General features: G+C 43.7%; 1 protein-coding gene across 2 annotated transcripts in view; it reads left to right on the forward strand.

Moving 5' to 3' along the window:
* The first annotated feature begins 9,189 nt into the window (after nt 1–9,189).
* fam193b (family with sequence similarity 193 member B) overlaps nt 9,190–25,077 on the forward strand; it is a 91,940-nt gene continuing 76,052 nt past the window's right edge. For both annotated transcript variants that reach the window (XM_072591235.1, XM_072591236.1), the window contains exon 1: nt 9,190–9,512. In XM_072591235.1, the coding sequence (XP_072447336.1) occupies nt 9,285–9,512 (228 nt within the window). In that variant the 5' untranslated portion in view covers nt 9,190–9,284. The remainder of the gene's footprint in view (nt 9,513–25,077) is intronic.

Below are 25,077 nucleotides of genomic sequence, written 5' to 3' on the forward strand. Positions count from 1 at the left end.
CTTTTCCAGCATGACACTCTTTGACTCTGATCTCCAGCATCTGCTGTCCTCACTTTCTCGAAATGAATGCTAATGTTGCAGTTGCCTTCCCAGCTGTCAACTGAATCTGTATGTTGTCCTTAAGAGAATCCTGAACTTGAACTCCCAAGTCCCTTTGTGCTTGAGGTTTCCAAAACCTTTCTCCATTTACAAAATAGTCTGCAGCTCTGTCCTTCTTACCAACGTGTATAACCTCATACTTTACCAGATTCTATTCCATTTGCCACTTCTTTACCCACTGTCCTAGCCTGTCCAAGTCCTTTTGCAGTCTCCCTACTTCTTCAACATTACCTGTCCCTCCAGTTATCTTTGTCTCATCTGCAAACATCGCAATAGTGCCCTCACTTTTTTCATCGAGATTGTTAATACGTAGTGTGAATAATTTTGGCCTCAACATGGATCCTGTGGATCTTCACAACTCACTGGCATCCATTCTCAAAAATACCCCTTTTAACCCCACTCTCTGCCTTCTGAAAGTCAGCTAATCCTCTTTCCATCCCATTACCTGCACCTAACTCTATGGGTTCATACCTTATTGAGCAGCCTCCCGTGCGGTATCTTGTCAGAGGCCTTCTGGAAATCCAAATAGATCACGTCCATTGGCTCTCCTTTGTCTAACTTGCTTGTTATTTCCCCCAAAGAATTTTAATAGATTTGTCAGTAATTATCTCTTCCTGAAGAAGCTGTGCTCACTCAGCCCTATTTTACCTTGAAATGAATCTAAAATCTTATCAATGACAGAAGTCAGGAGAAAGTGAGGACTGCAGATGCTGGAGATCAGAGCTGAAAATGTGTTGCTGGAAAAGCAAAGCAGGTCAGGCAGCATCCAAGGAGCAGGAGAATCGACGTTTTGGGCATGAGCCCTCCTTCAGGAAAGACAGAATGCAATGACAGAAGTCAGGCTAACTAACCCTTAGTTGCCTGTCATCTGCATCCCTCCTTTCTCAAACAGTAGTGTTACATTAGCCATTTCCCAATCCTCTGAGACCCTCCCTGATTCCTGAAAAATCACCACCAATGCCTCAACAATGTCTCCCCAGCTTTTTCCTTCAGAACTCTGCATTATAGTCCATCTAGTCTGGGTGATTTATCCACCTTCAGACCTCTACCATCATCTTTAAAGCCCAGCAAGTCAGGACGTGGTCTTCACACCTTTGTGCTCAGCTGTTAATGCTGAACATGGGTCGGGTATGGTGTGCTTTAGTTATAAAGAAAGGCTGGATATGCTGGGACTTTTTCACTGGAGTGTAGAAGGTTGAGAGGTGACCTTGGAAAAGTTTATAAAATAATAAAGGGTACTGATAGAGTTAATAGTAGTTGTCTTTTCCCTAGGATGGGAGATTTCAAGACTAGCAGGCATGTTTTTAAGGTGGGAGGAGAGATATTTTAAAAAGACATGAGGGCAAATTTTTTACACTGGTTAACTCAGAATAAACTTTCATCAAAAATGGTGGATGCAGATAATTATAACATTTAAAAGACATTTGGATTAGTGCATGAACAGGAAAGGTTTGGAGGGATATTGGCCCAGAGCAGGCAGTTGGGACTAGTTTAGTTTGAGATTATGGTCAGGATGGGCTGGTTGAGCCGAAGGGTCTGTTTCCATTGTTACGAAGATGTGGGCGTACTGTACCTTTTAAGAGAACTAAAATCTAGCAGAACAATCTGACAGCACCAAGTGTTCTGAATAAGATACAATGTAACATGTGATCCAGCTACTGGGGTGGCTAGGGTAGCTGGTTGCCTAGAGACAAAAAAGATTTGAATTAGGCCAATCAGTTTAAATTATACCCTGGAAAATACCAAATTCCAATCAAGTTTGAATTTAATATATTGATAACCTTAAAAGCCAGTGACACAATCCAATGCATTAGGGGTATAGGACCAGGGAAAATTGAACAGTTGGGAGGAGAACTGCCAAGCCACCGGCAAGTAAAGACTGTCCAAAAAATAGCTCTCTTAAAGATATCTTTGTCAATTAGTGACCTGTGAAGCAGAATCTCCAAGAAGAAGAAAAGAAGACAGGAATAGAGAGAAGAACCGAAAGCTGCCTGGTTTTGAGATAAGAAGTTTTGTTTTGTAAATCTCAATTGAGATTTTTATCAGACCAGTATTTAGAGGGGAAGGTAAATAGTTATTCGTTAATTATCCTCTGTTATACTTTAAGAAATAAAATTGTTAACTTTTACTTTAAATAGTTTTTGGCCTCTCGAATTTTAACAGATTATGGCATGGGATAAATCTTTTCTGTGTTGTTTGCTTAAATTAAGCACGAGGGTTTACCCCATGTCATGGCACTATGCTATATGACTCTATGAAAGTAATGAAAAGCTCACTTCCCCATTTCATTGACAGGGTGATGGAAGAGGAGAAGGACACTCCTTTATCCATAAGGCCATGTCACCACAGTGTGGAACTCAGGTTATTGCAGTATCCTGGGTGAAAACTAATGTAGAGCTTTACCAGGAAGATCAGAAATCTAAACTCCACAAGAGGAAGTGGCACTATCCTTTCAGTTAACTCACACATGTCCGGCTAGCTCTGTTTCCAATTCTGCTACTGCATGTACATCTCATTACAACTCTTAGTATTGTATGCAGCATGGTCCCCACACCACATTCTCCCAAACTACTCATTCTTCCTGCCCTCTGTCCTTCCATTCGCTCACTGGAAACCTCTCCTGCTCATGCATCACTGCTAACTGCTGTTCCATCTACATCCATAACTTAGTCCCTCCTTTTGTCTCTGTCTGTCTGTCTGTCACTCACTCCCTCACTCACTCCCTCACTCATTCACTCACTCAGTCACTCACTCAGACACAGACATGACTGCAAAGTCATCAATCCCCACCATTCCCAATCAACATGGCACCACCTGACCAATATCCTGTTGTGGGTAGGTAGCAGTGGTGTCGGTAATCAGACAATCCCCTTGACTGTGGCAGTACTCCCTAATTTAGTATTGTCTCCCTGTTCCAAACTAATGACAGCCCCTTTTTGTCTTGAATACATCATTATTTGCTTTAAACACATTCAATACATTTCGGTGGTGAACTGCTGGCATTTGCTACAGGTCTGATGTTGACAATGTGACAATGCTCAGAAACACATCCACCCTCTATATGACTGATAGTGTTCAATCCTTCTCACTATCACAATCTTTCTGCTTTTCCCTCTGTGGTAAAAAATAAATCTGACTCACAAAGACTGGCACCCTGTAACTGGGCATAGACTACCTTGTTTGCTAAGAAAGCAATGTAAGGCACACAGGGGCTGTAGGTCAGTGGTGAATTCACTGTCTGAGTGTTAAGGAAACAAACCAAGAGCTGTAAGCCTCATTGTGTATGAGAGAGAGAAGCATGAAAGTCATAGCTGTCCCTCAGCTTCAAAGCAAAGCATTGAAGAGCTGAAGTGGTGTCCAGGTTGGACCGAGAGCAGGCATGATGACTTTGCAGAGCTTGTAGTTTCCTACTGCCAAGTTGTGTAGATGAAGGGTTGAGGAAGATGTGGGTATTGATTCAGTTGATTTGAGATGCTTGCCTTTTGCAAGACAGCTGAAAAGCCTGTTTCTCTTTTTCTATGCTTTTACTTGCTTTTTGGTTTGCAAAAAAGATGATAAACTTTTGGAGTTCGTTGTGAAGGATGAGATTTCTGAATACCTGGAAGTGTATGGTAAAATAGGACAAAGTCAGCATGGTTTCATCAAGAGGTCATTCCTGACAAATCTGTTAGAATTCTTTGAGGAAGTAACTAGCAGCTTAGACCAAGGACTGATTCGGGATAGTCAATATTGCTTTGTGCGGAGGCGATCATATCTCACCAACTTGATTGAGTTTTATGAAGAAGTAACTAAGAGGATTGCTGAGTGGTGGATGTTATCTACCTGGACTTCAAGAAGGCCTTCATCAAGGTGCCATACAAGAGGCTGCTGAGTAAGATAATGGCCTAAGGTGCTAGCATGGTAGGCTACTGCAAAAAATACGGAGGTATGGCATTGAGGGTGAGTTGGAGGTTTGGATTAGGAATTGGCTGGCTGGAAGAAGACAGAGGGTAGTAGTTGATGGTAAAGGTTCATCTTGGAGTGCAGTTACTAGCGGTGTTCCGCAAGGATCTGTTTTGGGACCATTGCTGTTTGTCATTTTTATAAATGACCCGGAGGAGGGGCTAGAAGGTTGGGTGAGCAAGTTTGCGGATGATACGAAAGTTGGTGGAGTTGTTGACTGTGAGGAAGGATGTGGCAGGTTACAGCGGGATATAGATAAGCTGCAGAGCTGGGCAGAAAGGTGGCAAATGGAGTTCAATGTAGCTAAGTGTGAAGTGATTCACTTTGGTAAGAGTAACAAGAAGATGGGGTACTGGGCTAATGGTCAGATACTTGGTAGTGTGGATGAGCAGAGGGATCTTGGTGTCCATGTACACAGATCTCTGAAAGTTGCCACCCAGGTAAATAGTGCGGTGAAGAAGGCATATGGCGTAATGGCTTTTATTGGTAGAGGAATTGAGTTCCGGAGTCCTGAGGTCATGTTGCAGTTGTATAAGACTCTGGTGCGGCCGCATCTGGAGTATTGTGTACAGTTTTGGTCGCCATACTATAGGAAGGATGTGGAGGCACTGGAACGGGTGCAGAGGAGGTTTACCAGGATGTTGCCTGGTATGGTAGGAAGATCGTATGAGGAAAGGCTGAGGCAGTTGGGGCTGTTTTCATTGGAGAAAAGAAGGTTTAGGGGTGACTCGATAGAGGTGTACAAGATGATTAGGGGTTTAGATAGGGTTGACCATGAGAACCTTTTTACACATATGGGGTCAGCTATTACGAGGGGGCATAGCTTTAAATTAAGGGGTGGTAGGTATAGGATAGATGTTAGGGATAGATTCTTTACTCAGCGAGTCGTGAGTTCATGGAATGCCCTGCCAGTAGCAGTGGTGGACTCTCCCTCTTTATGGGCATTTAAACGGGCATTGGATACGCATATGGAGGATAGTGGGCTAGTGTAGGTTAGGTGGGCTTGGATCAGCGCAACTTCGAGGGCCAAAGGGCCTGTACTGCGCTGTATTTTTTCTATGTTCTAAGATTGGCTGTCTGGCAGAAAGCAGAGAGTGGGGATAAAAGGGTCCTTCTCAGGATGGCAGCCAGTGACAAGTGCTGTTTCGCAAGTATCAGTTTTGGGACCACAACTTTTCACATTATACATGAATTATCTAGATGAAGGAACTGAAGGCATTCTGGCTAATTTTGCAGATGATACAAAGATAAGTATTGGAACAGGTAGTATTGAGGAGGCAGGAGGCTGCAGAATGATTTGGACAGGTTAGGAGAGTAGGCGGATGGAGTACAATATGGGAAAGTGTGAGGTCATGCACTTTGGTAAGAAGAATACAAGCGCGACTATTTTCTAAATGAGGAGAAAGTTCAAAAGTCCGAAGTGCAAAGAGACTTGGGAGTTCTAGTCCAGGATTTTCTGAAGGTAAACTTGCAGGTTGAATCAATCGTTAGGAAGGCAAATGCAATGATGGCATTTATTTTGAGAGGATCTTGAATATGAAAGCATGGATATACTTCTGAGGCTCTATCAGGCTCTGGTCAGATGAGTATTGTGTGCAGTTTTGGGCCTCATATCTCGGGGCGGAAGTAATGGCCCTGGAGTGAGGTTCAGAGGAGGTTGATGAAAATGGTCCCAGGAATGAAAAGCTTAACATATGAATAATATTTGAGGAGTCTGGGTCTGTACTCTATGGCGATTAGAAGAATGAGGAATAATCTAATAGAAGCTTACAGAATACTGAATAGCCTGGACAGAGTGGATGTTGGGAAGATGTTTCCATTGGTAGGATAGACTAGGACCTGAGGGCACTGCCATAGAGTAAAGGGAAGACCTTTCAGAATACAGATAAGGAGAAACTTCTTCAGCCAGAGAGTGGTGCAACAGAAGGCTGTGGAGGCCAGGCCATTGAGTATACTTAAGATGTAGATAGATTCTTGATTGTCAACGGGATCAGAGATTACGGGGAGAATGGGGTTGAGAAACTTATCACCCATGATTGAATGGCGGAGCAAACTCAATGGGCTGAATGGCCTAATTTCTGCTACTGTGTCTTATGGAGATCTCATTTTTCCTGAAGAACTAGGGGTTTTCTCAGCTATAGCACTTACAGCACACACCTGCCACCACTAGTGCACACAGTCCAGGATTGAAAATGGTTTTCAACCTCAGTTCTTGTGTATTCTTCAAAGGGAAAAGCATAAATCTGTCTCCCACCCAGACTTTTCTCCCATTACAATTACAGACTGAGAGAACTCACAGGAGATTATGGTTCAATTTGCAGTGCATTTCTCTCTTTGATGGTTTCTCTTTGAATCTTCCTTGAACTGCCAAGTACTATATTTTAGGGTCTACCTTGACACTGATGAGAAACCACACAAGCCTTTCAGATTGTCACTCGTTACATTGCCCAGAATTTCTTGGTCACCTTTTAGCTGTGTGTACTTTTTATCTGTGTTTCAATGAAAAGTTCACTATGTCTGTAGCTGATCCAGAGTTAAGATCTGTGGTCATGAAACAATTTTAATTGAGTTCTGTTATAACTTGGGTTCATGAGTTGCTGATATCATTGTATCATGTAGGAGAAACAAGCTAAATTTAGCAATTTCATGTAACACCATTGTGGCAGTCTAAAGTCCAAATATTTGATTGCAAAGTTCTATCTTGGAGGTAGTATTATGGGGACAATAATATATATGTTTTAAAGCTGGCAACTAACATCATAAAAACAACTTTATTGCCCTGCTGTAGAGATTTATAACAATTTCAAACTAATTAAAGAACTTAGCATTTCAACCACAACAGTAAGCAGTTCTTCCTTTCCAGGAGTTTAGTGAGCCTGTAGAATAGGGTTGGACCTCTTACTGAATGTGGATTCATAGACAATAAACATGGAAATTGCTGGAGAAACTCAGCAAGTTTGACAACGTTTGTGAAAAGAGAAACAGTTAATATTTTGGTTCCAATATCACTCTTTTCCAGAACTCTGGGTTCTCCACGGATGAATAGATGCTTGGGTTATTACTGTACGAGAACAGCTTGGCTAGGTGTATGGATTGTTTTGGAGCACATCCTCATTCTGTGCTGATGAAAGATGTCATATTTCTATATGTGTTACCATGCTTCATTCCAAGATGGCAGTTTCGTAGAACTCCTCAGCCAACGTTCCCTCCGTTTCTTTCGTGTTTTCTTCATTCATTGTTCTTGATGATGTCCTGAACTTCTGGCCCCAGTGCGGACTTGGATTTTTGCCATGCCACGTTTGCACTACTTCTTCGCTCACGTGATTGTCTCTGACTCAGTGTGACAGTCTCTCGGTTGCCTGGCTTGACAGTCTTTCAGATCAGCGTGGCATCAGCATGGACTTCCGGCCTCAAGATCATTCCAGAGTAGTCTCCTGGCCTCAAGATGAAGCCCAGTGTGGTCTGGAGCCTCAGTGCCAGAGTGGACTGTGTGAGAAAGATTGTTATTGTAAACTTTTTAATTTCTGAATTGTTCTAATTTATTTCTTTGGTCTGTAATGCTTGATTTCTTATTTCTTTATTATTCTAAATTGTTTTGCCTAAGAATTTGTACTTAAGAACTTAGATCTTTGCATCTAAGATGGCGCCATAAGTGGTGAATTGTAAACTTTTCACTGTACTTATTTAAGTACATATCACAATGAATCTAATTCTATTTTCATTCGACATTCATATTGAGGAGGTGAATTTTAACATGGAGGCAGATGAATATGGTTCACTTCAATGGAGGTTTTCTTCAAAATAAAACCAAGATCAGAGTTCTTGGTATCAGTGACCAGCATTGCTCAGACAACAAGTGTTGATGAAAAGTTGTTTATACTGTCATAGTTTGCACCAAATAGAGTAAACATTGAAGGCCTTACATTCATTTCCAGTTCAGAATAATCAGGGATTGATTTTTAATTTAGAAAACCCAGAGATTTAGTGTTTTTAGGGGTCAGAAACAATTTTTGTTTCCCTCCTTATTGGAGTTCAGGACAATTCAGGGAAAACAGTCAACTCACTGGAAAAGTTTACTTTGGGCGGTTCCCAAATAGGGCAGTTTGGTTTGACACTGCAAATTATTACTAGCTTATAAAGATCATTGTTTTGAGAGTATTCATGTGAGAAGACATACATTTCACAGGGAAGAAACTATGAAGAATCATTAAGCAGAACTTAAAATTTCATACAGAAGTGTAATTCCTCTGGATTTAAATCTCTGTAAATTAATGGTGTTGAGAAATACATTGTAAAGTTTCTTTTGTTGTGTGTTTCAAGATATTTATGCACTGTCCTTTTTTTTTGACGAACAGTGAAGCCAAGGTGCATCTCATCACTGCCAATCAGCCAGTGACTTTATCATTGTCTTTCAGGCAGTTAACCCAGACTGAATCTGCCAAGGTGAGGCCGGGGGTAGTCCAAAGCAAGGTCAAGCTATTTTATGGGGCATAATGGATCAGAAAGTTGACTGGTCTTGGAAATGATAGCGAATTTACAGTGTAGTTTTATTAGAATACTACCTGGTATGTCAAAATATGAATATTGAGAAACACTCGAAAAATTGGGGCTATTTTCGTTTAAAACTTTACAACAATGGAGTGACATGAACTACAAAATAAAATGGGCAGGAGATGCAGACTGCAGTCGAGAAGGTTGAGGAAGAGGTATAAGAATGGTTTTTAAAAGGACTGAGGCTAAAGCGGGAGAACCAAACCTCCTCCCTGAAGCGTTGGAATCACATGTTGGAGTGGTAGTGGGGTGGTGTGTAACAGAGAAAATATCAAAACAAGATGTGGTACTGAAACAGTGAGAAAAATCAATTGTGGGCAAGTGTAAATCAGGACTTTTTTTTGTAGTGGGAGGAACTGTCAGCATGGCATGCTTGGCAGTACTGAAATGTTTTAAGGTCTCCATCTCCTTTTGCTCTTTGCGCTGTGTTCACTTTCCTGTAAGAAACTGCAAACCGAGCTGGATTGAATTGGATGACCTGCTGCCTGTATGAAAGATGGCGACCGCCGCTGTGCCCTCACTTGTGACAGATGGAGGCCGCTTTCCTGCCTGCTTTCCGGTTGACGTCAGTCACCCTCTCTTTCCCCCCCACCAACCAACCTCCGCTCGCTCGCCGCCATATTGGAGTCTGTTTCCCTGGAGCTTGAGTGGGTTTGTACCGGAGTGAACCGGGAGTGGGATCGGAGCTGGGGATGAGCTGTGCCGAGGAGAAACAAGTTGCCGCCCGGCGGAAGAAGAGCAAACGGGGAGCGGCGAACGGCGCCGTGGTCCCGGGAGAGAGCCGCAGTCCCAGTCCGGCGGAGGAGGTGCTGAGGCCGCTGCAGAGCGAGCAACCGCGAACGGGGATGGAGCCGGAGCCTGGCCCAGGCTCAGGCCCAGGCCCAGGCTCAGGCTCAGGCTCAGGCTGGAGCGGGGAGCAGGTAAACGGCAGGGAGCAGCCCCTGTCCCCACCGCCGCGGACCGAGAAGGGGCTGTGTGTGTGTGTGTTTGGGGTGGCCTGTGGGTTGCAGTGAGTAGCCGACTTCCCCCATTCTCTCTGTTTCCACCCCCCCCCCCCCATCTCTTTCTGTCTTTGGGCCGCGTGTTCGGGATGGGAGTGTGGAGGGGATAGGGTTACACTTGGGCTTGGGTGAGGTGAGGGTCCATCAAAGGGAAGTCCCCATCTCTCTGCTTCAAGTAAAGAGGATGCTGCTCAATATTGGACCTTACAGCTCGGAAACAGACCCTTCGGTCCAACTCGTTCATGACGGCTAGAGATTAGTCCCATTTGGTCCACATCCCACTTTTCCTATTCATATACCCATCCAGATGCCTTTTAAATGCTGTAACCGTACCAGCTTCCACCACTTCCTCTGCCAGCTCATTCCATACACATACCAACCTCTGTGTGAAAAAGTTGCCCTTTGGTCCCTTTTAAACCTTACCCCTCTCACCCTCTACTTTTCCCCACCCTGGGGAAAAGACCTTGACTATTCACCCTATCAATGCCCCTCATGATTTTATAAACCTCCACAAGGTTACCCCCTCAGCCTCTAATGCACCAGGGAAATTACCTCCAGCATATTCAGCCTTTCCCTTTATCTCAAACCCTTCAATCCAAGCAGTATCCTTGTAAATCTTTTCTGAACCATTTAAAGTTTAACAACATCTTTTGTCTAGCTGAGAGACCAATATTGAAAACAGTATTCCAAAACTGGCCAAACCAATGTCTCGTACAGCCGAACGTGGCATCCCAATTTCCTACTCGATGCTTACGCTACATTGTTTACCTGCAACTCCACTTTCGGGAGCGTCAATGAACCTGCACGTCTGGTCTCTTTGCTCGGCAACGTTCCCCAGGATTGTCTATGTCTTGCCTGATTTTGTGTTTCCAAACTACAACACTTCCGATTTATCTAAATTAAACTCCATCAGTCAATCTGATCAAGGTCCCATTTTACTCTGCGGTAACCACCTTCACCGTCCACTACAGTACTAATTTTGGTGTCATCTGCAAACTTACGAACCGTTCTTCCGAAATTCCCATCCAAATTATTTATAAATGACAAAAAACAGTCGACCTATCACCGATCCTTGTGGAACACTGCTGATCATAGACCTCCAGTTCGAAAAACAACACTTCACCACCATCTTCTCAAGCACGTTTCACGGTCTTGGTATGTTGAATACCATTTTTAAAACAAAAGCATTAAAAATGCAGTGTTTTGATTCTGAGTGGATTAACTTGTGCCAATAATCGGCCGCTGGATGTTACTCTGAAGCAGTAATAGAAACTGAAACTGTCCTCTTTGTATCGTGTATTCTGTCCAAATTGTGCCTTTCATCTCCAAATTATACGCAAGTTTGAGGGCAGAATGTATTCAGTAGAGTGTCATTTTTGTTGCCATCGCTTAGTTATGGAATGGACTAGTTCTGAACTCAGAACTTTTATGTCCAGCGATGCATTGGTAAATGTAGTTTACTGTTTTCAGTTTATTGTTGTGTACCTCTAGATTTATTTGAGCAGGACAGTTGCTTCTGAGCAGTTAGTTACTGAATAAATTATGCTCTTCAGTTAATTTTTTGTTATCAAACTGTTGATTTTGTCTTAGGTAAAGCACTTTGCTTTTGGTTGATAGACCATATGTCCATGCTAAGAAATACAGAGAAAAGGTTTAGAATTGCACTGCAGGTCAGTCGGTATCTGAAAGTGCAAGGTAGCTTGATTGTTAGTTCTTGTGCAATTACAGAATAATCAATTCTGATAAAGATTAGTTATTCATGAATAACTAATGTGTTCTATGTCATCTGTGGAATTTTATCATAGTTTTTCCTATTGTTCATTGGAAATTAATATGCACAGGTAAATAACATTGCAATAGGTATCATTAATTATATAATAATTGTTTTAAAAAGTTTGTATACAGTGATGGTGCTGCATGGTCTCCCAGTGCACCTGATGAAATTGTGTGCAAAGCTTTACTTTGCAAGGGTGGACGAGTATGAATAAAAACATATCGGGGAAAATATTATAAATTACTACCCTCGAGTGAATATAAGTCTGCTGAACCAATTACATAGCAGTCTCTTACAATTTCTTCCTCGGTGTTGAGCAATAAATGGTGGAGGATCATGGGTGGAATGCACCCAGCGTCTCAAACTTGGTCCTACTTGAATCCAAGGCAGTGTTTCACTTGTCAAAGCCAGTTTCTGTATTATTTGGATTTTTATGTCTTTTGTTCTTATAGATTTCAGCTTTTCATTTCTTGCTGTCAAATGTATTTTGTTTGTTAACCAATGGCCTACTTGGATTTTGACTTTTTGTCCTACTCAACTTAATTTTCATTTAATATTTAACTCTTCCATCTACTTGGCATCACTATCCTCTCTCTTTATTTCTTCTGACTGTCCTAATTGCCTTGGCTTACTGTTAAATATTTTGATTTCTATGATTGTCACTGGAGCAGTTTCGATCATAAAATTGCCTGGTGACAGTAGGTATATGTACAATGGATGAGGTTAGTTTGCTTTCCTTGCTATCACAGAAACCAAATTGTATGTAGTGTTAAGTGAATAGTGAGGGCACCTACTATCTCGTGCTCCCAGGAGGAGGTTGAACAGTTCATCAACTTCATAAGCACCTTCCACCCTGACCTCAAGTTCACCTGGACCATATCAGACACAGCCCTCCCCTTCCTCGACCTCACCATCTCCATTTCTGGTAATGGACTCAACGCGGACATCCACTACAAACCCACTGACTCCCACAGCTACCTGGACTACACCACCTCCCACTCTGCCTCCTGTAAAAACGCTGTCCCTTATTCCCAATTCCTCTGCTTCTGCCACATCTGCTCCCAGGAGGACCAGTTCTACCATAGAACATCCCAGAAGTATACTGTGTCTGTCTTCTGAGGAAGTTGTTGTGATTTTCTGCTGTACATTGGAAATGGCAGTCGATGAGTTGAGCATTGTATTCTGTTTTTATGGGGGAGTCTTTCAAAACCTTTGTGTCTGTCGCAGTCCTCCTCATCTGAGTAGATCCTGAGCAGGGCTTGTCAGTAGGAGATGGCTTCTTTCACACGTTTAGGGTAGAAGTTAAAGTGTGGCATCATGAGGTTATTCATGGGCTTGCAGTAGAATGAGGTGTCCATCTTGGATGGAGATCTGTGTGTCCAAGAATAAAACGGATTCTGAAGAATAGTCCGTGGTAAGTCTGGTATGTTGAAACTTGTTGATATCGTGATGTAGTCATTTCAGTAATTCCTCTCCATGAATCCAAAGGGAGAAAATGTCATTGATGTATCTTATTACATGGACTCCTATTCAAACTAACCTCACAATGCTGGACTTCCCTAGCTTCCGTACCCATGAAGATTGCCTCAATCGTGATCTTGGGTTCATGTTGTGCTGCGTATGACCCCACCACACTATTCTGTATTTGAAAAATCTTCCTAACTGCGTTTTGACGCCGTCACTTTGTTAAATTGCTATGAGCTCTCTACCTTAGTTTGTAGAGTTTTGAATTACTTATTACTTTGGTTAGATCCTCGGCGTGCAACTTTTATTTGTTATTCCAGTGATTTTGGTTTGTCTCCGCCACCACGTTATTTTAAATTTTTTGTAATTATCTCTCTGCCTCATTTAATCAGATTAGAGGTGATCCCTTCACTTGTTATTCAGCTGTTGACACTTTATTTGCACCATCTGACACTTGTGAACACTTGCAGCGACCTATTGTTTGGCCTGTCGACACTCCAATCACACCATTTGTATGATCTTTACATCTCTCTGCCTATAAATCCTGTGCCTGTGCACCACTCTGTCATGCCACCTGACAAAGGGGCAGTACTCAGAAAGCTTGTGGTTTCAAATAAATCTGTTCGACTGTAACCTGTTGTCATCTGACTTCTGACCTTGTCCAGCCTAGTCCAACACCGACTCCTCCACATTACAGGTAAACCAATATCTGTTAAGTGGGAGACTTTAAAAAAATGTGGTAATGAGAGTTCAGAGTCGAAGAGTGTGGTGCTGGAAAAGCACAGCCAGTCAAGCAACATCCAAGGAGCAGGAGAGTCAATGTTTCGGCATAAGCCCTTCATCAGGAGCGAGAGTTCAGGGCCAGCAAGTTTCTGTTTGTGAGGACCAAGCCTAGCAGGAGTAGGGAACACTGGATGACAAGAGGTTCTGGTCAAGACAAAAGGAGACATATGTTAAGTATAGGCAGTTGGGTTCAAGTAAAACCTTTGACTATTGGGGGATATTTTGATAAGACCAACCAGGGAGGACTTGCACAGTTAACGGTAGGGCCTTGGAGAGTATTGTCGAACAAAGAGACTAAGGGGTGTCTGTAATTATCCCTTGAAAGTAGTGTCAGAAGTAGACTGGATGCTGAAGAAGGCATTTGGTATTCTTGCCTTAATTTGTCAGTGTGTTCTCGGATATCATCTTACACTTAAGAGGGAAGAAAGGAGACATGAGAGAGTTTTGGCAGACCGGGGAACGGAAAGTCCAATTTGATTCTATAAGTATATTAATTGCAAAAGAGTAATGAGGGAAAAAGTAGGGCTTAACAATCAACAAGGCCATCAGTTTTTGGAACCTCAGGAGATGGGTGGGGATCCTAAATGAATATTTCATGTCAGTATTTACATTGGAGAAAGGCATGGAAGCTAGGGAACTTGGGGAACTAAATTAGTGATTTCTGGAAAAAAGAGAAGGTGATGGAGGTCTTAAAACACAAAGGTAGATAAATCCCCAGGATCTGATCAAGTGTACCCCAAGACATTGTGGGAAGCCAAGCACTGTGTCCAAGGATAAGACAGGGTCAGCATTGGCAAGGTTTTTGGAGGGGATTTTGAGAGACAGGATCTGCATGCATTTTGAAAGGCAAGGATAGATTAGGGATAGTCAGCATGGCTTTATGTATGGGAAATTGCGTCTTACAAATTGAGTTTTTTAGAAGGGGTGACTGAGAAGGTAGGTCAAGGCAGTGCAGTAGACATTGTTTGTATGGACTTTGATGTGGAGGTGCTGGTGTTGGACTGGGGTGGACAAAGCTAAAAATCTCTCAACACCTGGTTATAATCTAACAGATTTATCCAAAAGTACAAGCTTTCAGATTGCTGCACTTTTGTCAGGTAGCTAGCAGGGCAGGATCATAGGACACAGACTTTACAGTAAAAGATTAAGTTGTCATACAACTGATGCAATGTATTGAACGAACCTAGATTGCTGCTAAGTTTTTAATCACTTAGAATGGGGATGTAGGATTCAGTTGATTAATATGTAAATCCCAAAACTTCTTTCAAGTTTTACTTATTAATCAATTGAAACCTGTTAAGTGATTAAAGACTTAGCAGCAATCTAGGTTAGTTCAATACATTGCATCAGTTGTATGACACTTTGATCTTTTACTATAAATTCTGTGTCCTATGATCCTGCTCCACTAGCTACCTGACCAAGGAAGAGTGTTCTGAAAGCTTGTACTTTCAAATAAACCTGTTGGACTATGACTTGGTATTGTTTTTAAGTACATAGGCTTTAGCAAGGCTTTTCACGAGATACTGCTTGGTAGATTGGTTAGTAAGGTTAGCTCCCTCGGGATGCAGGCAGAGCTAGTCAATCGATTAAAAAATTGGCTTGATGGTAGGAGATGGTAGTAGGGGGTTATTCAGACTGGAGGCCTGTGAGTGCCAGTGTGCTGCAAGGGCTGCTGGGTCCACTGTTGTTTATCATTTTCATAATGAATTTGGATGAGAATATAAAAGGCATGGTTACAAAGTTTGCAGATGACTCCAAAATTGGTGATATGGTGAACAGCGAAGAAGGCTATCTAAGCGTACAATGGGATCTTGATGAACTGGGCTGCGGAATGGCAGATAGAGTTTAATTTTCATAAATGTGAGGTGTTGTAATTTGGTAAGGCAAACCAGGGTAGGACTTACACAGTTCATGTTAGGTCCCTGGGAAGTGTTGTTGAACAAGGTGACAGAGGGGTGCAGGCACAGTTCCTGAATGTGGTGTCACCGGTAGACAAAAGGGTGAAGAATATGTTTGACACATTGCCTTCATCAGTTAGGGTCAAAAATCACATGACACCAGATTGTAGTCCAATGGGTATTTGAAAACATTAGCTTTCGGAGTGCTGCCGCTTCAGATGCGAGAGAGAGAGCGAGAGAAAGAAAGACCTTAGACACAGAATTTATAAGGAAAAGATCAAAGGGTCATACAGCTCAGGCAAATGAATTGAATGCACCTAACATGGCTCTTAAATCTTTAATCAGTTGGAATGGAGGTGCAGGTTTCAGTTGATTAATGTGCAAATCCCATAATTTTTTTCAAGTCATTCTCCTGAGATAATTTAGTGTTTTTGCTATAAAAGGTGACACCAATGGTCACACAAGGTATCTTAGGCATGAGGTCTTGGAGTCTGTCTTAACCCAGAGTCAAACTGGTTTCTGGATGTCACGTTACAGCTGTATAAGACGTTGGTAAGGCCACTTTTGGAGTTCAGCATACAATTGTTTGCCCTACAGTAGGAAGGATTTAATTAAACTGAAAAGAGTGCAAAAATGACTTACAAGGATGTTACTGGGACTAAAAGGAGAGGCTGGATAGGTTGTGCCTTTTTTCCCTGGGAGCCTGGAAGGCTGAAGGGTGAGCTTTATAGAGGTTTACGAAATCATGAGGGGCACGAATAGAAAGACTAGCCAAGGGCATTTTCCCAGGGTAGGGGACTCCAAAACTAGAGGTCTTAGATTAGAGTGGAGATATTTATAAGCAATGTGCAGGACACCTTCTTCCACACAGTGGTTGCTGCGTGTATGGAATAAGCTGCCAGAAGAAGTGTGTAGGAGGGTACAGTTACAACATTTAAAAGACATTTGGATAGGTACATGGGTAGCAAAGGTTTGGTGAGATCTGGGGCCAAATTCAGGAAAATGGGATTGGATTAGTTCAGTTCAGGAAATCTGGTTGGCATTGACAAATTGGGCGGAAGGGACTGTTTCTGTGCTGTATGACTATGATTCTGCGTGTAGTATGCAAGGAACTAATATGTGGCAAAATCGTTGTTGTAATTTAGTAAAAATTATTATTCTCTATCAAGTTGGATATGGTTTTATGTCTAGATTTATGGAATAATTGAATTGAATTAATGAGGCTGTTTAGTTTTCTATCTAAAATGTAAGTATATACGTGCTATAGCGGAGCCAAACTACGGTATCCTCCATTAGGAATGAGGCTTGTGGGCCAGGGACTCAGAATTGGGAGTGGGGTGGGGCTAGGGAGAAGGTAGGTGAAGGTGAGGGAGAAAGTGATAGGTCGGAGAGGAAGGTGGAGCAGATAGATGAGTAAGGTGATAAACAGGTCAGGAGGGTGGTGCTGGTTTGGAGGCTTGGGACTGGGATGGGGGGCTGTAGAATGAGGAAACTGTTGAAATCCACATTGATCCCATGTGGTTGCAGGGTCTCGAGGCAGAATGTGAGGCATTTTTCCTCCAGCTGTCCAGTGGTAAGGGTTCAGTGATGGAAGAGGCCCAGCACCTGCATATCCTTGACTAAGTCGGAGGGGGAGTTGAAGTGTTCATCCATAGGGCAGTGGGGTTGGTTGGTGTGGGTGCCCCAGAGATGTTCTCAAAACTTAACTCATTCCTTGCTTGCTTATACCCTATACACATTCTCATCCATTCAGGTTATTCAAAAATTATTTTCATTTAACAAATTGATACTTGGATAATGTGAAAGCTATCAGGAAATGTATTTCAAAAGTCTGGAACAGCAAGCAACAACAAAATGTTTCCTGTGCTTTAGCAGTTGAAGAGGCAGTTTCAGTTCAGATTTAAATCTCAAATATTCGTGGAAAACAAGAAACTACCTCTGACATCTGTCTTATACCTATCTGCCCTCACTTTAAAGTTATGTCCCCTCGTGTTTGCCATCACCATACTTGGAAAAAGGCTCTCCCTGTCCACCCTACCTAACCCTCTGATTATCTTGTATGTCTCTATTAAGTCACCTGTCAACCTTCTTCTCTCTAACGAGAACAGCCTCAAGGCCCTCAGCCTTTCCTCATAAGACATTCCTTCCATACCAGGCAACATCCTAGTAAATCTCCTCTGCACCCTTTCCAAAGCTTCCACATCCTTCTTATAATGCGGTAACGATAACTGTACACAATATTCCAAGTGTGACCATACCAGAGCTTTGTATAGTTGCAGCATAATCTCCTGATTCCGGAACTCAATTCCTCTATTAATAAAAGCCAAAACACTGTATGCCTTCTTAACAACCCTGTCAATCTGGGTGGCAACTTTCAGAGATCTGTGTACATGGATACCGAGATCTCTCTGCTCATCTGCACTCCCAAGAATCTTACCATTAGCCCAGTACTTTGCTTTCCGATTACTCTGTCCAAAATGTATCACCTCATACTTGTCCACATTAAACTCCACTTGCCGCCTCTCAGCCCAGCTCTGCATCCTATCTATGTCTGTCTGCAACCTACAACATCCTTCGTTACTATCCACAACTCCACCGACCTTAGTGTCATCTGCAAATTTACTAACCCACCCTTCTAAGCCCTCATCCAGGTCATTTATAAAAATGACGAACAACAGTGGACCCAACACCGACCCTTGCGGTACGCCGCTAGTAACTGGACACCAAGATGAACATGTTCCATCAACTACAACCCTCTGTTTTCTTTCAGCAAGCCAATTACTGATCCAAACTGCTATGTCTCCCACAATCCCATTCCTCCGCATTTCGTATAATAGCCTACTGTGGGGAACCTTATCGAACGCCTTGCTGAAATCCATATACACCACATCAACCGGTTTACTCATCTACCTGTTTGGTCACTTTGTTAAAAAACTCAATAAGATTCATTAGGCACGACTTACCATTAACAAAACCGTGCTGACTGTCCATGATCAGATTATTCTTTTCTAGATGGTTATAAATCCTATCTCTTATAATCTTTTCCAACACTTTACCAACAACTGAAGTGAGACTCACTGGTCTGTAATTACCAGGGTTGTCTCTACTACCCTTTTGAACAAGGGAACCACATTTGCTATCCCCCAGTCCTCCGGCACTATTCCTGTAGACAATGATGATTTGAAGATTAATGCCAAAGGCTCAGCAATCTCTTCCCTTTCTTCCCAGAGGATCCGAGGATAGATTCCATCCGGACCAGGGGACTTGTCTATTTTCACACTCTGCAGTATTTCTAATACCTCTTCCTTGTGAACCTCAATCTCTTCTAGTCTGGATGCAAGTATCTCTGTATCTTCCTCGCCAACATTTTCATTTTCTATAGTGAACACTCAAAAAATATTTATTTAGTGCTTCCCCTATCTCCTCTGACTCCACACATAACTTCCCACTATTATCCTTGAATGGCCCTAATTTAACTCTTGTCATTCTTTTATTCCTCACATACCTATGGAAAGCCTTAGGGTTAACCCTGATCCTATCCCCCAACAACTTCTCATGTCTCCTCCTGGCTCTTCTGAGCTCATCATTTTAGGTCTTTCCTGACTTCATTGTAACCCTCAAGCGCCCTAACTGAGTTTTCACATTTTGTCCTAACATAAGCTGCCTCCTTCTTCTTGAAGAAGGATTCCACTTGCTTAATAAACCACGGCTCATGCGTTCTATAGCTTCCTCCCTGCTTGACAGGTACATACTTATCTAGGACACACAAGAGCTTTTCCTTGAATAAGCTCCATATTTGTAATGTTGTTTCCTTCCCCATTCTATGCTTCCTAAATCTATCCTAATTACATCGCAATTTCCCTCCCCCCGCCCCGCCCCGCCCCGCCCCGCCCCGCCCAGCTGTAACTCTTGCTCGGTGGAGTACACCTATCCCTTTCCATCACTAAAGTAAACCTGACAGAATTTTGATTGCTGTCTCCAAAGTGCTCACCTACTTCCAAATCGAACACCTGGCTAGGCTCGTTACCAGTACTAAAAGCTGAAGTGGCTTCGCCCCTTGTAGGCCTGTCCACATACTGTCAGGAAGCCCTCCTACACACACTGGACAAAAACTGACCCATCTATAGTACTTGTACTGTAGTGATCCCAGTCAATATTTGGATAGTTGAAGTCCCCCATGACAACTACCCTGCCTGTCTCACCCCTATCGAGAATCATCTTTGCTATCCTTTCCACTACATCTCTGGGACTACTCAGAGGCCTATAGAAAACTTCCAGCATGGTGACTTCTCCTTTCCTGTTTCTAACCTCAGTTAATGAGTCCCCGAACATCCTTTCTACAACTGTAATATTGTCCCTGATCAACAATGCCACAGCTCCCCCTCTTTTACCATCTTCTCTGTTAGATTAGATTACTTACAGAGTGGAAACAGGCCCTTCGGCCCAACAAGTCCACACCGCCCCGCCGAAGCGCAACCCACCCATACCCCTACATCTACCCCTTACCTAACACTACGGGCAATTTAGCATGGCCAATTCACCTGATCTGCACATCTTTGGACTGTGGGAGGAAACCGGAGCACCCGGAGGAAACCCACGCAGACACGGGGAGAATGTGAAACATCTGAATCTCGGAAGCTGCAACAGCCATTCCTGTCCCTGCTCTATCCATGTCCCCGTAATGGCCATAACATCGAAGTCCCAGGTACTAACCCATGCTGCCAGTTCACCCAGTTTATTTCGGATGCTCCTCGCATTGGAGTACACACATCAAACCAGGTTCTCCCTTGCCAGTGTCAGATATTTGATTTTGGAACTCCCTACTCTCATCCTCTTCTGTACCTGTCCTACAATTTTGGTTCCCATCCCCCTGCTGTATTAGTTTAAATCCACCTTAATAGCTTTAGCGAATTTCCCACCCAGGATATTGGTATCCCTCTGGTTTAGATGAAGACCATCCTGCTTGTAGAGGTTCCACCTACCCCAGAAAGAGCTCCAATTATCCAAAAACCCAAAACCCTCCCTTCTGCACCATCCCTGTAGCCACGTGTTCAACTCCTTTCTCTCCCTATTCCTCACCTCACTAGCACGTGGCATGGGCAGCAAACCAGAGAAAACAACTCTGTTTGTCCTAGCTCTAAGCTTCCATCCTAGCTCCCCGAATTTCTGCCTCAAGTCCCCATCTGTCTTCCTACCTATGTCATTGGTGCCAATGTGGGCCACAACTTGGGGCTGCTCCCCCTCCCCCCAAGGATCCCAAAAACACGATCAGAGACATCACGAACCCTGGCATCCGGGAGGCAACACACCAACCATGAGTCTCTCTCATCCCCACAGAACCTCCTATCTGTCCCCCTAACTATCGAGTCCCCAATGACTACTGCTCTGCTCCTCTTCCCCCTTCTCTTCTGAGTAGCAGGTGCCCCACTGCTTTCCCCTGGTAAGTCATCCCCCCCCGCAACAGTATCCAAAATGGTATACTTATTGTTGAGGGGAATGACCACAGGGGATCCCTGCACTACCTGCCAGTTCCCTTTCTGTCCCCTAACTGTCACCCATCTGCCTTTATCTTTTATCTGGGGAGTGACTACCTCTCTGTAGGTCCTATCAATAACCCCCTCTGCCTCTCGAATGATCCAAAGTTGATCCAACTCCTACTCCAGTTCCCTAACGCGGTTTTCAAGGAGCTGGTGTTGGGTGCACTTCCCACAGATGTAGTCAGCAGGAACACTAGTGATGAGTTGAAAAATGTTGTGCTGGAAAAACACAGCAGGCCAGGCAGCATCCGAGGAGCAGGAGAATTGGCGTTTCGGGCATAAGCCCTTCTTCAGGAATGAGGCTGGTGTGCCAAGCGGCTGAGATAAAGGGTGGGGGGAGGGGCGTTGGGAATACGATAGGTGGAAGGAGGTGAGGGTGAGAGTGATAGGCCGGAGAGGGGGTGGGGAGGAGAGGTCGGGAAGATGATTGCAGGTCAAGAGGGCGGTGCTAAATCCGGGGGTTGGGACTGAGATAAGATGGGGGGGGGGGGGGGAGGGGAAATGAGGAAGCTGGAGAAATCTACATTCATCCCGTGTGGTTGGAAGGTTCCTAGGCGGAAGATGAGGCTCTCTTCCTCGGCGTCGTGTGGTCATGGTCTGGCGATGGAGGAGGCCAATAAACCTTCTTGTCCTTGGTGGAGTGGGAGGGGGAGTTAAAGTGTTCAGCCACGGGGTGGTTGGGTTGGTTGGTGTGGGTGTCCCAGAGGTGTTCTCTGAAACGTTCCGCAAGTAGGCGGCCTGTCTCCTCAATGTAGAGGAGACGCATCGGGTGCAGCGGATGCCGTAAATGATGTGTGTGGAGGTGCAGGTGAATTTGCGACGGATATGGAAGGATCCATTGGGGCCTTGGAGGGAGGTGTGGGCGCAAGTTTTGCACTTCTTGCGGTTGCAGGGGAAGTTGCCGAGAGTGGAGGTTGGGTTGGTGGGTGTGGACCTGACGAGGGAGTCGCAGAGGGAGTGGTCTCTCTGGAGCGCTGATAGGGGTGACCCTTACTTCTCACATTCCGCAGGAAGAACATTCCACTGCCCTAAACTCCATTCCCACTATTCTAACTCCTGAAGTGACTACTAAAAAAAAGGATTAAGAAATAAACTAGTCACCTTACCTTGTCAATCTGGCTCCCACAATTTCTTTTTAGGTTAGAGGAGGAGGATGGGTGGGAGACACTACCCGAGTAGCGTCTTAGGTAACGCAACCACGCAAATATAAACTGTTCTACTTGCCCTTCCCAGAAGTCCTTTGCTCGCTCCTCCCTCGCTGGCCTGAAGGTAAGAAGTTTGTGTACTTACAGGCCTTCCCAACAATCACCTCGCCCCAACGTCGTCACCTCCTGGCTTCCGCCTCTTGCTGCTCCAAAGTGGCATGTTCTCCAAATGAAATTTCCCAAATAAAACAGTTGGAATTACAGTGGCAACTTTGGTAGAGGTGAGCATTCTTTAAATTTGCAATATGAAGGGGGGCCAATGAAGTCTTAATAATAGTTAACAGAACTGAAACAGCTCAGCCTCAAGTTCTAATATTCTTTAATATCTTAAAACATCAAAATTTAAATGCACTCCTCTTCATGTGAATACTCTGTATCAAAAACACAGCAGCGAAGATATTTTAATAAAATACACTCATATAGCTAAAGCATGACCACTGACCCAACTTTTTTTAAATAGGTGTTGTGGAATTTGAAATAAATCAGGGGCTCAGGGCACTCAATATATGTTTTTAAGATCACAAAAGTTTTAAAAAGGACATAACGTTGTACAATTTCAATGTAAAAAGAAAATCTGCCCTATTACATAGTCCACAAAACACATTGAATTGAGATTCTGATTCAAACAAGGCAAAACAGTTACTTTAAAAAGGATTTTCTGAACCATTATTTTAACAAAGCAAAATTCTTCAACATCACACACTCTCAGCATGGCACAATTTACATTGAAACTCCCCCCCTGACCTAAGTATTAGTACAACCTTAAATTCAGTGTTTTTTTTCGCATTCTCTTACTGAAATTACACTTATAAAAAGGAGAAAGCTCTCACAGTGACCACATGATACCGCAATCTAAACTACACTCTTCCCTCAGAACAAAAGCTCCACCTCAAATTTTGCACTAGGGGAATTTGACCCCTTTCTCACTTTACTCCTCATGGGGGCTTGAACCTCAACCAAACACATGGAAAGGCTGAGCCCTACTCAAACAAGGAGAGGCCAAACTGCAACCCACCCCCACCCCCCCACCCCAATGCAGTGCAGGGGCCTTGAACCTCTGCCTATCAGTGCACTTGCAAGATTGTGTCTCTCAACTGAACTAATTACTGTTTGAGGAATGCGTAGAATAGAGAATGATTGAGCGAGGGAAGCATCTCCGGCACACAGGAATATCGAGAGAGACCAATGTTTAAAATCTTACCTTGTGGGCCCGTCAGTCTCGTGACATAGATGTTCCAGGCAGCTGCTGACGCTGTCCAATCATAACTATTCATTTGGATCCTGCCAACTACGCCAATATTGTTGTCTCGTTTTCCCCCTCAGTTGGAGATGTACAGCACGGAAACAGACCCTTCAGTCCAACATGTCCATGCCGACCAGATATCCCAACCCAATCTAGTCCCACCTGCCAACACCCGGCCCATATCCCTCCAAACCCTTCCTATTCATATACCCATCCAAATGCCTCTTAAATGTTGCAATTGTACCAGCCTCCACCACTTCCTCTGGCAGCTCATTCCATACCTGTACTCACCCTCTGTGTGAAAAAGTTGCCCTTTAGGTCTCTTTTATGTCTTTTCCCTCTCAACCTAAACTTATGCCCTCGAGTTCTGGACTGATTTCGTCTATTTATCCTATCCATGCCCCTCATAATTTAGATTATGGCCCAACAAGTCCACACCGACCCGCTGAAGCGCAACCCACCCAGACTTATTCCCCTACATTTACCCCTTCACCTAACACTACGGGCAATTTAGCATGGCCAATTCACCTAATCTGCACCTCTTTGGACTGTGGGAGGAAACCGGCGCACCTGGAGGAAACCCATGCAGACATGGGGAGAATGTGCAAACTCCACACACACAGTCGCCTGAGGCGGGAATTGAACCCGGGTCTCTGGCGCTGTGAGGCAGCAGTGCTCACAATTTTGTAAACCTATATAAGGTCACCCCTCAGCCTCCAACACTCCAAGGAGGTAACCCTCTTCACTGTCGACTACACCTCCAAATTTGGAGTCATCTGCAAACTTATTAACTGTACCTCTTATGCTCGAATCCAAATCATTTATGTAAATGACAAAAGGTAGAGGACCCAACACCGATCCTTGTGGCACTCCACTGGTCACAGGCCTCCAGTCTGAAAAACAACCCTCCAAAGTCAAAGCAGAACATTCAGGCACTTAGTATTGTTTTAGCTCCTTCATCTTTATTCCGGGCCCTGGAGTAAGAGAGAACGATCGCCTGTGTGCACAGGGACGTGAGTTCACAGTCTTCTCTGGAACAGCAGTTTCTCAATGAACTATATAGTCATTTTACAGGGAGGAGCATCCAGATAAGTCAACATGCATATTAATAGGGTGATTGTTACAATCAACAAGTATCAATAGCAGAGGCTAAAGTCTTTACTGTTATATAATGAATGTTCTTAACCTTGTTAACTGGATTCTTACAATGGATACTTTTCCCCTTGTTAGCTGACCTTGCATACTGATTGCTTCCAATATTGTTAAATGGCTTTATGTAATTAATGCTTTTTCACCTTGTTAACCCATTACTCTTGCCTGCAGCAGCCCATTGGTAACATATCTTATCTGATCTGAGTCATGCTCAGCTGAACCACTTGATTCACAAAACTCAGAACTTAACTCTTTCCCTGTCTGCCTTGACTGTATAAGCATTGTCATTGGGAGGGGTGTGGGTGCAGGTTTTGCACCTCCTGCTGTGACAGGGGAAGGTGCTGGGAGTTGGTTGTGGGCTGGTGGGGGGTGTGTGGACCTGATGAGGGAGTCACAGAGGGAATGGTCTCTTTGGAAGGCTAATACGG

The sequence above is a fragment of the Chiloscyllium punctatum genome, chromosome 20, assembly GCF_047496795.1.
Source record: "Chiloscyllium punctatum isolate Juve2018m chromosome 20, sChiPun1.3, whole genome shotgun sequence".
NCBI classification, from domain to species: domain Eukaryota; kingdom Metazoa; phylum Chordata; class Chondrichthyes; order Orectolobiformes; family Hemiscylliidae; genus Chiloscyllium; species Chiloscyllium punctatum.